At 43.6% G+C, this 16035-nt stretch overlaps 1 protein-coding gene across 1 annotated transcript in view; it reads left to right on the top strand.

Annotated features, from left to right (window-relative positions):
* The window catches only part of LOC310874648 (uncharacterized protein), a gene marked incomplete at its 5' end in the record, with an annotated part of 47720 nt that extends 33135 nt beyond the window's left edge, over positions 1–14585 (top strand). The window contains 13 exons of the mRNA XM_083787509.1: positions 855–982; positions 1410–1606; positions 2334–2466; positions 3679–3895; positions 4404–4540; positions 5201–5304; positions 6555–6747; positions 8026–8229; positions 9441–9566; positions 10437–10607; positions 11953–12153; positions 13446–13592; positions 13704–14585. Coding sequence (XP_083643635.1) covers positions 855–982; positions 1410–1606; positions 2334–2466; positions 3679–3895; positions 4404–4540; positions 5201–5304; positions 6555–6747; positions 8026–8229; positions 9441–9566; positions 10437–10607; positions 11953–12153; positions 13446–13592; positions 13704–13856 — 2111 coding nt within the window. The 3' untranslated portion in view covers positions 13857–14585. The remainder of the gene's footprint in view (positions 1–854; positions 983–1409; positions 1607–2333; positions 2467–3678; positions 3896–4403; positions 4541–5200; positions 5305–6554; positions 6748–8025; positions 8230–9440; positions 9567–10436; positions 10608–11952; positions 12154–13445; positions 13593–13703) is intronic.
* Between the last annotated feature and the right edge of the window lie 1450 nt (positions 14586–16035).

The following is a 16035-nucleotide window of genomic DNA, read 5'->3' as shown; positions in this document are numbered from 1 at the left end:
TATGACTTCTCTTTAGTTTGGTTTCAAATGGCCAGAAGCCATGCATACTTAGTCCCAGTCCAGTGCACGGCAATAGGAAACAGACCCAAATTGCATTATCACTTACTGCCCAGTAAAAATCCTCAGTCCACGTCACATTTTGTACAAGTCTCGGAGTTAGAAATGGTTAAATGAACGCGGGCTATTTTACTGCGTGCAAAAGGAATCGTTTTCATGTTGTTTAAGCTAGCTGGTATTGTTCATGTTGGCTCACTGAAAAACTCTCTGCTACACCAGTGGGTCTCAAAGTGTCCTTTAGTGGGTTTCAAATGGCCCCGTACGGTTGTGTAACTCTTGACGGGTTCATTTGGTTCCATTTGTACACTCTCAGAGTTATGGGGGCGTCCTTGAAATTAAAAGGTTTGAGAACCACTGCACACTAAATGGAGCAGAGCCTTAATTGGTAGCATTGGTAACACCTGTGAAGGAAGTAGGGAAGGGGCCCGGAAGTAGGAAGAGTTATTCTATGTGCATAGATAGTGCCCATGTGAGGACGGTGTTGGAGATGGTAGAAACCAGTGAGTTCAATGTGATGCATGGCCTTGGCAACGTGTCCACCCATGTCATATACCCCAGGTCAAAAATGTGCTATTTTCTAAAGATTTTTATACATTTGAAAAATTGAAACGGGACATGTCTTCTAATTCTGTATAACCTATACCTATTTCGATGCCGAAACGTCTGTGCTTTTACTCAAGTAAATTCTTTAATTCCCGGACTTTTGCAGTATTCTTTTTACTTTTACTCACCGGTAACGGTAAGTGAAACATTTGAGTTTGTTTTCCACCACTGCTGACACTTCACTGCTCTGTCAGCTGACGGTGCAGACCTGAGCAAACAGCTGGAGGAGGCCGAGAGCAGGGTCAGTCAGCTGGGCCGCACCAAGACCCTGGTCCAGTCCCAGCACGAAGACCTCAAGAAACAACTGGATGAAGAAGTCAAGGTGTGTGTGTACGCGTGCGTGTGCGTGTGCGTGTGTGTGTATGTCGTCTTGTCAGCATGCATGTGAGCAATGTTTGTGGCCAATAGATACTAGATAATAGATTAACTTTAAAGTCAAACTACCCCCTCCATGCACACACGCACACACACACACACACGCACGTACAATTCAGAGGCTTCTAACATTCAGAGAATTCAAAAATCCTGAGAATACTAAAATTCAGAGATAATTTTTTTCGCTTTCTCAGAGTTAAACATGCTCCTGTCCTGAGTCCCGTGTACCTTCAAAACCCTTGTCTGTGCGTCTCCCTCCCTCCCTCCCTCCCCAGGTCAAGCAGGCGCTGGGCAGCACTGCAGCGTGCAGAGTTACTGACATCATGTTAATGATGTTATGTTATGTTAATGACAATGACATGTTACCTCCCCAGGTCAAGCAGGCACTGGGCAGCACTCTGGGCGGCGTGCGGCAGGAGTGCGAGGTGCTGAAGGAGCAGCTGGAGGAGGAGCAGGAGAGCAGGATGGAGCTCCAGCGCCTGGTCTCCAAGCTCAACAGCGAGGTGACCCTCTGGAGGTCCAAGTACGAGGCCGAGTCCATGAGCCACGCCGACGAGCTGGAGGAGGCCAAGTAAGATGACGGAAAAGCAACGCGCGGTGCTGAGAAAAAAAAGTACTCGCATTTTGTGCTTGAGTGAAAGCGTCGATATACTGCAATATAGAAATGCTCTGTTGCAAGTAAAAGTCTGGAATTCGAAATGTGCTTGAGTAAAAGTGCAAAAGTATTGGTATCAAAATGTACTTAAAGTACCAAAAGTAGAAAGTACTCTTTATGCAGAATGCCTAATTTCAAGTTTTCAAATGTATAACGATCTTTTGAAAATAGCAGTGCGACGTGTTGTGAGCTTGTAGATCGGCTATTTTCTGTCATTTTTTTATTATTTTTTTAATGTTTTTTTTGCAGCTTTCGCCATTATTTTATATAGAGGCACAGACAGTAGGTTGATAGCAAATGGGGGAGAGAGATGGGGGAGTGACATGCAGTAAAGGCCGTCAGGATCGGGAGTCGAACCTGTGGCACACTGCCAGACTCGGGCTACCGGCCAAGGTGCCTGGACCGCTGAGCCACGGCCCAGGCCATCATTAATTATTAAGATGTATTTGAAGTGATTAAACTAGCAATACAAGAATACAAGTTTAGAAGCATCTTCCAGAAACATGAATGGTCTCAGAAATGTCATGATTTCTTCAGTTGGTCGGCCTGAAACATAACCATTACATTTTCAGTCTTTTATTTTGCTTTATTCCATGTAAATGCACCATTTAAACCATGTTGATGTGCACCCTCTTGCATGCAGGAAGAAGCTGGCTGTGCGGCTGCAGGAGGCAGAGGAGGCGGTGGAGGCCACCCAGGCCAAGTGCTCCTCGCTGGAGAAGACCAAGCAGAGGCTGCAGGGGGAGGTGGAGGACCTCTGCATGGACCTGGAGAAGGTAGGCTGCAGGGGGAGGTGGAGGACCTCTGCATGGACCTGGAGAAGGTATACAGACATGGACCAGGGCTCGCCAACATGTCCGTACACGGACAAATGTGGCCACATTTGTCTGAGGGAATGCCATTGGATTTTTTTGTCATGTCATATGAAAAGCAGGGAAACATAGCTTCAAATTGACATATTTGGTTGTTCAGTTTGACCCACCAGTTTTGGAGATATGGCTTATAGAGTAATGTCTTGCAGAAAACAGCGAGTTGAGAAAACAGGCTTGAAAGGTTCACTTCTGGTCTCTAACATTACACCTAGCTACATGTGTAAGCGTTTATTTCATATTTACATGTCGATTTCAGCTCTGACATTTACAGTACACACTTTAAGGTCAACCACACCAATGCAATCCCTTGTAACTCAATGAGTTGCATTGTTGTGGTTCACCTAAAAAATTAAAAAACGTTTTGTCCCGACCCGACCCTTTGGTGTGGTTTGGGCTTCAGGGCACTATAGTAAAAATTTATATAAATTATGAATACAAATACACCACAGTTGTGACATTAGTCCTGTCAAGGTAACAATAGCAAACAATAACTAAAACAACAGACTAACTGCCAACAAAGACTCCTGAGAAGTTAATCTCCTGGATTTAGCGGAGCGACCGGAAGGTATCCCAAGAACCCTAACATGACTCCGCCAGATGGAAGACGCTTGCTTCACATTTGTTTCAACTTGTGTCAATACGTCATCTGGTGGAGTCAGGTTAAAAAAAACTGTCATATCAGCTTCATTTATATTTAATTTGTTTTGACTAATACATTAGGGTTATATTCACCTAGTCCTAGGTCTTCAAGGATGGAAAATATGTTATTTTTAACTTTCTTAACCCTTCATAAATTGTTGTTTTACTTATTATATATATTTTTTACAAACATTACCATTATGTAAACAATCCTAGTGTATTACAGCCCAGAGCTACCGCAAACACAGTTTATCTAAATAATAATTTATGAGATAAATTATTTATCTGTTGCCTTTCTGTCAATATAATAATATGTATTTGAATAGAATAATCAAAATCACAATGTATTTTTTTGTGGTGGTGTTTATGTTCGTACTGTGTCAATACAGCACAGTTTGATAGTCTAACATGCTACTAAAACAAAAACCAGCCATAATAATAACTAAGTATCTCATGACGTCGTCCCTCTGTATACAGGCCAGCGGCTGTGGCCAGTCCCTGGATAAGAAGCAGCGGGTGTTGGAGAAGCAGCTGGGAGACTGGAAGCAGAAGTGCGAGGAGCTGCTGGCGGAGGTGGAGGGCTGTCAGAAGGAGAGCAGGCTACATGCCACCGAGCTCTTCAAACTCAAGACGGCTCACGAGGAGACTCTGGAGCAGGGAGAGGCGCTACGCCGGGAGAATAAAACCTACCAGGGTAAAGACTAGGGAACGCACCTATAGCCCCTTAATATGCGCAGGCATTCAAAATAAATTACTTAGTAACTGACAGAGTTACTATTGCAGCCCTTGCCAGAGTTTTTACTAAACTTTCAAGAGCCACAGAATATTTTGTTCTGTGACTACAGTATGTAAACACCAACTATCTCATAAGAACCGCGATGTTCCTTTCTTTAGGCAGTTGAATATACCGGTAGCTTGTTTTCACCAAAATCACTGTCTGGGAACAAAAAGCAGAGACTTTCTTTTATAAATCCTAGAATAAACTAGACTTAAACCCTCTCGATTTATTTTTAGACTGCGTTATTTCCGGGTGTTCTCTTCTTCGGAAGTCCTAGGATCACTCACCGCTAGGTTGCGGAAGAGCGCCCTGTCATTTAAAGTACCTTAGACTAGTTCAATTAGTTCATTATATACGTATTTAGCACGATTGAGATACAAATCTAACTTTTGACTGACTCTTCCCTGCGCTCCCTCGAAAACAGAGGAGATTGCAGACCTCGCCGACCAGCTCTCGGACGGTGGCAAGAGTGTCCACGAGCTCCAGAAAAGCAAGAAGAAGATCGAGATGGAAAAGGAAGAGTTGCAGGCCTCGCTGGAGGAGTCTGAGGCTGCCTTGGAGGTACGTACAGCTGCCATGGCGACACACAGCTTCTCCCTGTTAAGCGTTGGGACATAATATGGAATGTTTGACTGCCCGGTCGCTGCCTGCCACACACTGGGGCTGTCGGCAAAGCCGCGTAATACGTTCCCTCGTGGGGATTATGACCTTAATTGTCAACATCAATCACGTCTGCTATTGCTAGCGCGACTCCAGAAATTCTCTATGGTGTGCGTAATGAATAGACGCAGTTTGTCATGTCTGACACGTGCCGCCTCCAGGCGACGTGGGGGAAACTGGTAGACATGGGGTCTAGCAGCCAGGAGATCTCTGAGCACAGATAAAGCTTGTCAGCTATCGCGGCGGTTAACATGGACATGAAAGCCTTTGGCTGTCGAACACAGAACCTATCTCACCTCAAGCTCACCCGTCTTGACTGTGATCTCTTACTCACCCTGTCTGTCAAATAATACTCTCCCGCCATTTTTTCCTGCCCTTCGTGTCTCCTGATGTATATCTTTCTTTGTCTCTCTTTCTTTCTTTCTTTCTTTCTTTCTTTCTTTCTTTCTTTCTTTCTCTCCCCCCTCTCTCCCCCCCTCTCCCCCCCCCCTCTCTCTCCCCCCTCCCCCCTCTCCCCCCCCCCCTCTCTCTTCCCCCCACTCTCCATCACTGCTGTCTCAGGCTGAGGAGACCAAGGTGATGAGGCTTCAGTTGGAGCTGTCGCAGGCTAAAGGAGACCTGGAGCGCAGACTGCAGGAGAAGGAAGAAGAGATCGAAGCTGCCAGGTATGTTATTATACCTCATGATGTTCCACAACAACAACAACAACAGACCATTCACAACATCTATGGGACTAAATACTTTTTAATACTTTTTTTCCCCTTTCCTATCCTATCCTATTTTTTTTTTGTTCTTCCATCCTCTCTTATTTCTTTCCACAATCTGCTGATAGCTTATCTTTACAGGTAAGACCTTCTCTTGTGAAACCACTATACTTCAACTTCAATGTCTTCTGCTTTCGACCTCACTGCTAAGAGTTAAGGCCCCACTTCACCCCTTCACCCTTCTTCCTGGACTACAAGTCACACCTCCACGCAGCCCCCCCCCCTCTCCACAAGGAGGGGCAGTGCACCAAAGCATTGTAGGAATTCAGAAATCCAGTCAAACAAAGTATTTCTGGTCATATAGTGTGCACATTTCAAATTGTGCTACTTTTATCTACTACAAATACTATTAACATTGTAGAGTGACTGCAGTTTCTTCCAGCGGTGAAGTGTCCCTTCTACTTCAAGCCTCGTATTTTGCCGTGCGGTGTCTCACGCCGAGAATATCCGACCTACAAAGCTCACAACGCGTCGCAGGTGCGACACGTTGTGAGCTTTGTGAGCTGATCTCGGCCGCTCATCACGTGATGGAGCATAAGTTAGGCTTTACTGTACTGTAGTTGCATCTCGGTTTGTCATACATTGGTTCTAAATTTGAACTTGTCCAAAACTCTCTCAACCTCAGATCAAATGCTTGGTTACGCTATGTCGTGCCCCCAACTAAATCTGAGGCTGGGAAAAAAAGCATTGCTTATTTCGGACCCTGGTCTTGGAATGACCTACAATCCAGACTCAAACTGGCTGCTGTGATTCCCCTAGTGAGCTTTAAAAGGATTGCCATGGGCACACTTCCCATACATTGCTCCTGCTTTGACGTATAGCAATTGTCTGCTTGCTTTTTAGTCAACTAGCAATTGCCGTTGCTTAGTTTTTATTTATTAGTCCTTATTGGTCGCGTTCCTGTTCTCCCTTTGAGCTTCTTCGGTAGTGGGTACTGTATTTATGAGCATTGTATGTCTGTCCTGTTTTCTGTTGTGTATTTTTTTTGTTACTGGCAGAGCTGTGTCACTTATTTTGCCTATTGTCTTGGCCAGTTCACACTAAAAGAGACTTCCGTCTCAATGTGGTTTTTACTGGTTAAATAAAGGTTAAATAAAATAAATAAAACATACCCCCATCAATCTCCTCCTCCTCCTCCTCCAACAACGAAGGAAGAGCCACCAGAGGGCGCTGGAGTCCCTGCAGGCGAGTCTGGACGTGGAGGTCAAAGGTCGCACCGAGGGCGTGAAGCTGAAGAAGAAGCTGGAGGCGGACGCCAACGAGCTGGAGCTGCAGGTGGACCTGCTCACCAAGAGCAACGCCGAGCTCAGCAAGAACGCCAAGAAGATGCAGCAACAGATCAAGGTCTGTATATTTAACCCACTGCATGAGGAGCCCTATCCCACATGCCAGGTTCAATGTGGTTAAACTGGCACAATAATACTATGAATATAATTAAACTTTTGTCGGGAAGAAACCACCTTTTTTTTCCAGAACATTTTAAATATACATTTTTCTTTGAAAACAAAGCAATACTGCCTCGTCAAAGCTGGTGTTGTGGCATTATGTATTCTCAATGACTTGCATGAGAGGGGGAGAGGTGGTGGAGTTAGTTGTTTTAGCAGACAGTTTGAGAGGGGGAGAGGTGGAGTTAGTTGTTTTAGCAGACAGTTTGAGCCAGGGCTAATGGAGTTAGTTGTTCGAGCAGACAGTTTGAGCCAGGGCTAATGGAGTTAGTTGTTTTAGCAGACAGTTTGAACCAGGGCTAATGGAGTTAGTTGTTTTAGCAGACAGTTTGAACCAGGGCTAATGGAGTTAGTTGTTTTAGCAGACAGTTTGAACCAGGTCTAATGGAGTTAGTTGTTTGAGCAGACAGTTTGAGCCAGGGCTAATGGAGTTAGTTGCTTTAGCAGACAGTTTGAGCCAGGGCTAATGAGAGGGGGTGAGGTGGTGGAGTTAGCTGCTTTAGCAGACAGTTTGAGCCAGGGCTAATGGAATGTTCATTGGTTTCATTGGTTCAATATTATTTTTAACCGACGTAAAAGGGTGTTCAATAGCACTAGATAGAGTTAGGTGGTTTCCTCCGGAGCAACGATATATTCTTTTATGATTTATTATTATTATTATTATTATTATTATTATTATTATTATTATTATTATTATTATTATTATTATTATGTTCTGTCCTTTCCAATTGCCCTGATTGGCGCCCTCACGTTAAATACCTGCTGCGCAAACTGCATATCTCTGTCTGCCGTTGACCTTTCTCTGAGATTTTGTCCCAACAATTGCATATTCATATGTTTATCTCCATCTTCAAGGTCCTTAACTGCCAGAAACCAACAACCAGACGGACTGAATATAATATTCACCTGTGCCATATTGGACTTACTTCATAGTCAAGAATGAAGTAGACCAAAATGAAGTAGCCTCCCAGGTTTTCTCTTGCCTGGTGGAAAATGACAACATTATTATGTAAAAAACAAAAAAACAACCAAATGCAATTTCCGTGCTCAGACCCAGGTAGCCAGCCAGCCAGTCAGGCAGGCAGGCACACACAAAGCTACTTAAGGAAGTGGTTGCTCCACCTAAAATCACATTGATGACCCCTGCCCTGACTGACTCCCATCGCTGTCCACACAGGACCTGCAGGCTCAGCTGGACGAGGAGGTCCGCATCCATGAAGACTACCGCGAGGAGCAGGCGGCGGTGGAGCGACGCTGCCTCCTGCTGGCCAGCGAGGGACAGGAGACGCGCGCCACCCTGGAGAACGCCGAGAGAGCCCGCAAGACGCTGGAGACGGAGCTGCAGGAGACCAACGACAAATACAACGACCTCAACAACCAGGTGACCTCATAGACACCTCCTCTAGCACGAGGCCCAAAAGAGGAATTTTTGCTCTCCCAAACTAGTTAACTAGCCCAAACTGGTGAAAATGTACGATATACAGGCTCACAACGCTCGCTTCATGTTGTAGATTGGCTATTTTCACTAGGTTCTGACCCCCGGGAAACAAGACTATAATAAAGGTTTTTTGCTGAACACCTACTGATAACACCTTTACCAACATCTTGTGATCTTCCTCAGAGACATGATGGTGATTCTGAGGAAGATCGCAAGATCGAAACGTCAGTCATTTCTTGAACTAAAAGCACCTGAATAAAAAAAGCATAGAAAAGGCATAAAACACTGGTGTCTATCCCTTCTTCTGCAACTGTTGTCCCTGTTCCTGGCTGTGACTCACCAGACTAGCCGTATTAACTGTTGTCCCTGTTCCTGGCTGTGAAGCACCGGACTAGCCGTATTTACTGTTGTCCCTGTTCCTGGCTGTGAAGCACCAGACTAGCTGTATTAACTGTTGTCCCTGTTCCTGGCTGTGACGCACCGGACTAGCCGTATTAGGCTGAGGTACAATAAGCTTAAAACACAATACAACCATTAAGCAGACAATTTTACTATTTTTACAGAGGATACACTCTCTCGGATCACTGTTGTTTTGAATCCTCTGTTGACCATACTAGGGTTAGGGTTAGGGTTAGGCTTATTATATGCTGAGCTGTGTTTTTTTCCCCCTCCCCTTTTTTAACTTTGTTTTTATTTCAGTTTGGGCAACTTCACAGAATTATAACATACATATTTCTTAAAACTGCTTTTTTTCTTTTTTTCCACACAACCTCAGCTGTTTCACACTTTCATAGGATATAATTATACTCATACACACAAACATCATATACACTTACAAATACAATAAAACAAGGAAGTAAAAAATATAAACAACAGAGCGTCCCACAACAATGGGAAGTGGACAACGGACGATAACGAGAGCTTTACCGAGTACATACATGACTGGGGAGAGAGGCAAGCATATGAATGCACCGGAAGGTCTGGGGAGAAGTGTATCTGGTGAATTGTTACTCAAGATTCCAATATCTACTGCCTTATTAGTAAAGGCATTATAGGACTAAATATGTCTGAGCTGTGTTTTGAAGCGCCGGTAGACAGACCGATCTGCAAACAGCATATAGGAATGAACCGTTGTCTTTTGTTTCCTTGATCAGTTCCAGGCAGCTCTGAGCGGGAGAAGGAAACTGGAAGTGGATCTGCAGACTCTTCAGCAGGAACACGAGGAACTACAGAATGAGCTGAGAGGATCCTCAGACAAGATCAAGAAGGCCAGCTGTGAGGTAAACCCGGAGGACATGTTGCTTAATCCAGTGCTTTCCAGCGTTCTGTCCCTGGAGCTCCCCTTTATTATATTGGACAAAAGCTGAGCACACATGCACACACTATATCCTTCTCGTGTGACAAATAGCAAAAGTGTCCAATCTACAAGCTCAGAATCCGTGCATTATGAGCTTGTAGATCAGCAATTTTTGCTATTTCAAATTTCGTTTAAAATATAGTGACATCGCTACCTCAAATCAGGATGCCAGGTTGAAAGTCGATGAAAGCAAGTTCAGTCAGACAACTCACGAATAGATTTACCAATATTTATTACAGAATGAGTAATGAGTGTGCATGATATTTGACTTGGCGTTCGGCTCTGCTGGATTTTCTCCCTGCTCGGCACGATTAAGCACCAACATAAAACATTAAGAGCAGGGAGATAGATATACAAAAAAACAACAACATGGGGAGCATCAATAACAGAGCCCAGAGGTGGTGGTGGGAGAAAACATCACATACAACCAGGAACCATATGCAGAGGAAGGCAGGAAGAGCAGTCTAGTGAGCTTAAGTAGCCCGCCCAATTGGTCAGCTGACTGCCGCATCGGCGAATGACGTGTGGGACTTGCACACACTTACAGTATACGCCCACATAGTAATGCAGCATGTTAACCCCTTGAGTATAGTATGCGCCTTTGAACATGGCATGAACCCCCTCTCGAGTATGAACTAACTCTCATTTCTGATTTTGAACAGTTATGTTTAATATGTTGGACCCTGCCTTCATCCATGATTCATTAAGAAATCACACGTCAATTGCTGATGAATGACATGATGCAGGACATAATGCAGTGATCTCTCTCTCTCCCTCTCTCTCTCTCTGGTAGTCGGCACGTGTGGCAGAGGAGCTGCGTCTGGAACAGGAGCACACGCTCCACTTGGAGAGGGTGAAGAAAGGCCTGGAGGCCCAGATCAAAGACATGAGCAGCAGGCTGGACGAGGCCGAACAGATGGCTCTGAAGGGGGGCAAGAAGATCATCCAGAAACTGGAGGGGAAGGTATATAGATACTAGGCCTTACGTGTGAAGCCACAGTTAAACCAGCAGCAGTTGGAGGAATCAAGTATTCAGTCTTAATAGAGTGTCTTGCAGTCCTGAAACCCCAGAATCGAGTTAGCATTTTAAACTTCATGGTTCTCATTCTAAAAGTCAATGGGGTTTTTTTTATGTACTATTTGGATCAGATCATGGTATTTCATTAGCCATGGTTCATGACTCTCGTATTCATACGAGAGTCATGGCTTAACTGCACCCTGTTTTTGGCGCTCGCTACATTTACAACTTTTACGTATATATAAACATTCAGATTTCAAATATAAAGTACTCACAATTTGTCCCACGGGTGTTAGTTAGTTGCAGCACCAGCGATTAGAATTTCTGCATCCCGCGTTGTTTAATAAAAAAGCATTTTTATCCGAGCTGTTATTTTGCCATTGGCTTTCAACTACGTGCCCCTATCGGTCGGGAGGAGGGTGGCACTCGGTGTGTTCGATTTAGGTACGCTGACCACCCTGCCAATACAGACTAATAGGCGAGTGCGCTCCCGGTGTGCAACTGTGGATTTCCCAAACGAACCCTGTTTGAAAAAAGTAGCCGGGGCGCTCGGATAAAAAATATTTTTATTAAACAACGCGGGATGCAGCAATTCTAATCGCTGGTGCTGCAACTAACTAACACCCGTGGGACAAATTGTGAGTACTTTATATTTGAAATCTGAATGTTTATATATACGTAAAAGTTGTAAATGTAGCGAGCGCAAAAAACAGGGTGCAGTTAAGTCATGACTGTCATGATAATCATCATGGCAGTCATGTTTCAGGGCTAGGTATTTCATTAGCTTTTAGTCACATGTCGGAAACATTTTAAAATAGCTGATCTACAAGCTCACAAACGCGTCGCATTGTGAGGCGTTGTGAGCTTGTAGATCTGCTGTTTTCACTACTTTTTCTACGACACTAGCATGATGAAATGCCTTTATTAACAAAAAGTTGAAACATGGAAATTGATTGATTGATTGATTGAAAAATGTCTTCACAGTTTGTAGATTGGGTACAGTTCACGAAACGAAAGTACAGGTCAAGTAACTGCTACGAGAATAAAACCAGAAAAAGCACTAAGACTTGTTTACATCAGTGTCATCTGAAATCATCATATATACATTTAAAGAAAGTAAAAAATGGTCAGACACAAGGTTTCTGCCCCACGGCAACTATATTATGCTTGTTTCAGCCACTCTCCAGACAATAGTATAGGCTACACAACATTGCATGCACGCACGCACGCACACACACACACACACACACACGCACACACTATAACCAGCATACCGCACATCTCTGCGCAGGTGAAGGAGCTGGAGCTGGAGTTGGACTCGGAGCAGAAGCGCCACGCCGAGACGGTGAAGACCCTCCGCAAGAACGAGCGGCGCCTGAAGGAGCTGCTGTTCCAGTCCGAGGAGGACCAGAAGAACCAGCAGCGCATGCAGGAGCTGGCGGAGAGGCTGCAGAACAAGATGAAGGCCTACAAGAGACAGGTGGAGGAGGCCGTAAGTCACCCATGAATCATGATGACCCGCCTTGCATACAGTCTGTTGGTTTTACTCTACCCGTTCAATATGGCTAAGCAAGAGTAGTTCATACTGTATAGTATCCCGATCATTTGAACCGCTTCCATTATTTTTATACTTTGGCTATTCAGATATACAAGCTCTAAGATCTGCTATTTCTGAAGAAAAAAAGTGTATATATATATATATATATATATATATTATATATATACTGTATTGTGCAAAGAAAACAGTCTTAATGGGTTAATGTGACAGCTCTTATAATATCAATGTGCATGTGCATGTTTTCCTTGTAGTAGCAAAGTTTGGTGAACTTTTTGTGAACAACTACACAATTAGTTTAGAAAGGTGCAGGCAGATGCAAAAGATACAAAGATGCGAAGCTACACGGTGTATTTGTAGCTGTTGTAGCTTTTGCAGCAGCTACAAACGTCGGATGCATCTTTGCATCTTCATGTCGCTGGCTTCCATTGACAAGACTGTAGAGTAGACTGTAGCTTTGCATCTGTGCGTGTGAACACAGCAATACCGTCGGGTATCATGCCGTTTGTGTTGGACCTATAGAGACCTACAGGGAGGGATTGGGTTTGGGATATTTTAGGAAAATAAACCCTGTTGCAAACACGATTATGATATTCACAAAAGAACATTCGACAAAATAATCTCCTCGGATCAACACCCTTTATGATTTCCAAACCACACACACAACTAATGTACGCTTAAAAAAAAGCAAATACATAACAGCTTCAAAATTAACAGGTGTAATCGGCATATCCCAGGTTTCCAGAAAGTTAGAAAGTAGAAAGTTCTCGTTCAGGGTTTTATTCCAGATTTAATCCAGCCCATTTTGAATATATGATTTCATGGATTCTGTCCGTCTGTGTTTGTTTTAGCACATTTGTCTGGTTTTATTGTTTTCTATTGTGCTACTGTCCATGTGCCCTTGATACATCTTTTATTGATTGGCTCTGGCAGCACGTTTCAAACGGAAACGCATGACGTGTTTCCAGTTCCAATCTGCTGCTGAACCAATCAAACCAATCTATCTATGGGAAAATGAACTGGAGCAGGGAACTGGTATGCCACCTTCTGGGAGTACAGTTATGCACAGAGCCTAATACAGTAGTTTGAAGAACAAAACAAGAAGCTCTCGTAGGCTTATGATGACTACAGACATTAAAATATTAAGAAAGGATTACATCAAAAACATGTTGAGGGAATACACAGTACATTTTCAATTCACCTCCTGGCTTCTCTACCTTGCTGTACAGGAGGAGCAGGCCAACATGAATCTGGCAAAGTACAGGAAGACGGTTCATGAGCTGGACGACGCGGAAGAGCGAGCCGACATCGCCGAGTCAGCACTCACCAAGATCAGAACCAAGAACCGAGGCAGCTTCGGCAAAGGATACTCATCTGTGAGTATCAAGTTCAAATATTATGATTATTTTTGTAGGGCCGCGGCCTGAAAAGAGGTTCTTTGACCTGCATGCATGCATGCATGCTCTGACTATCTTCTCGTTTTCCAGGGTTACAGCACACCCTACCCTGGGCTGGTCAGGTCACCCAGCTCTGTGGGGTCGGAGGGCAGGGGTGAGAAGATCCTCAACGATGACCACGAGTCCGTCAGCTCCCTCATCCCAGCATATCTCAACTCTCTCAAGAAGCTCATGATAGATTAGAGTGCAGCCACTTAGGACGGCTGTGTGTCTAGGATCTCAAAGTGCAACTAGTTTCCTTTGAGAGCGGCTGTCAATCATTCTGGCTGCCCATTGGTTTTATACCCGTCCTCGGTGTTCATTCAACTCTGAACTCTGAGATGGAATCAAATGGTTCATTTGGTTTGGACTCTTCTCCTGGTTTGGAGTTAAATTAACACTGAGGAGTTTGAAGGTACGGAATGGCCGGTACTGTAGTTTCACAACACATCAGCAGTTAATTGTACTCAAATGAACACCTGTGAATGTGGAACCGTGCATTGTGTGTACAGTATGTTGCAATGTATCTACTTGTGTGTTATTATGGTCACACTTCTAATGACTCCAGTTTTAATACAACACCCTTTTATATCCAATTTATTATATAAAAAGAGAGTATTTGTATCCTCCTGATGGGGGAAATGACTTTTCTGCATTCACCGAGCAGAAGTGTCTTGCTCAGGAACACATGTAGACTCAGCTATGGCTGCCCATGTTGTCAATGTTTGTATGACAAAACAAAGTTTAAATGTGAACACCGGTGCATGGTGGTCTAAGATAATAGAACAAAATTCCAAAGCACAGCTTACTGAACAATATCATGGATCCCCAATAGGCCCCGTAGGCCAGTTGTGGCCCTCGAGAGCCAGCGGGGCCTTGAGCACACAAAAGAAAAAGCTTGGTATCCTTGACATCATTTGCCCCATTTGGGGAGGGGGGGGGGGGGGGGGGGGGTAATGAGCAAACCCTGACCTTTGTACGTACTGTAGTCCTACAACGGATATTGCATATTTCAATGTGATGCAATTTAAAGCAGTGAGAGTTTGTAGATCTGCTATTTTATATATATTTTTTCTATAATGGCAGGCCGACAATGGGGATGCCAGGTTGAAAGTGCCAGTGGTTAACCACTTCTTTAATATAGATGGCCAAAAGGTTTAACAATGCTTCTCCAAACCATTTTATTGTTGAATGTGAAAATGCATTTTTAAATGAAAATAAACATTCATTGTATTGCTCTGTGCGTACTCAAGGTGCAATTATTTTTTAACATGTTTTCATTATATTAACTAGAGCGGTGCACGTTGGGCACTGGTCTACTTTCCCCAAATATGGAGTCTATAGAGACGTCAGAATGATGTCAATGCAGGGGCCCTATCCAGAGCCCGGGAAGAGGCCTATTTGCAGCGGTTCTGGACAACCGTGGGTCTGACCGACCGACACCGGGCACTGCACTCCCCCGTGGGAGATTAGATGATGAACTCAAAAAAGTGGAAACTTTGGCACGCAACTATAGTCCTACATACTTACACCTAGAAACCCCATTCAAACTTTAACATGTTCATCACGGTGGACATGTTTGCCTGAAAAGGTGAAAATTAATCTTTGAAATGTTTCAAAGTTATAGAAATATAATTAAAAAATATATAATGGGGGTCAAGGGCAGATTTTGGCACGTCAACAAATCACTAGAAACTCCATTCACACTTTTTTATTATTCAGCTTACTGTGGAGACACATGCTGGAACATTTTACTTTGAAATGTTTTGTAGTTTCTGAGTTATTTAACTTAAACGCCCAATGCATTCTCTATGGCAATAGCACAAACTTTGGCATGCTACTAGTCCTACATACTTAAACCTACCAACCCCATTCTAGCCTACTTAGGTTCATCTTACGGTGGACATGTTTGCCTGAAAAGGAATCTTTGAAAGGTGTCATAGTTTTAGAAATATAGTGCTTTCAAATTTTTGACTTTTAACATGGGGCTCAATGGCAGATTTTGGCACGTCAAAAAATCACTTTCACCTAGAAACTCCATTCACACTTTTTATTATTCAGCTTACTGTGGAGACACATGCTGTAACGTTTTACATTGAAATGTTTTGTAGTTTCTGAGTTATTTAACTTAAACGCCCAATGCATTCTCTATGGCAATAGCACAAACTTTGGCATGCTACTAGTCCTATATACTTACACCTAGCAACCCCATTCTAGCCTACTTAGGTTCATCTTGCGGTGGACATGTTTGCCTGAAAAGGAATCTTTGAAATGTTTCATAGTTTTAGAAATATAGTGCTTTCAAATTTGAGACTTAACATGGGGCTCAATGGCAGATTTTGGCACGTCAAAAAATCACTTTCACCTAGAAACTCCATTCACA

Source organism: Protomyctophum parallelum (assembly GCF_964188405.1).
Source record: "Protomyctophum parallelum genome assembly, chromosome: 17".
NCBI lineage: Eukaryota > Metazoa > Chordata > Actinopteri > Myctophiformes > Myctophidae > Protomyctophum > Protomyctophum parallelum.
This window is presented reverse-complemented; position numbering and strand designations above follow the sequence as displayed.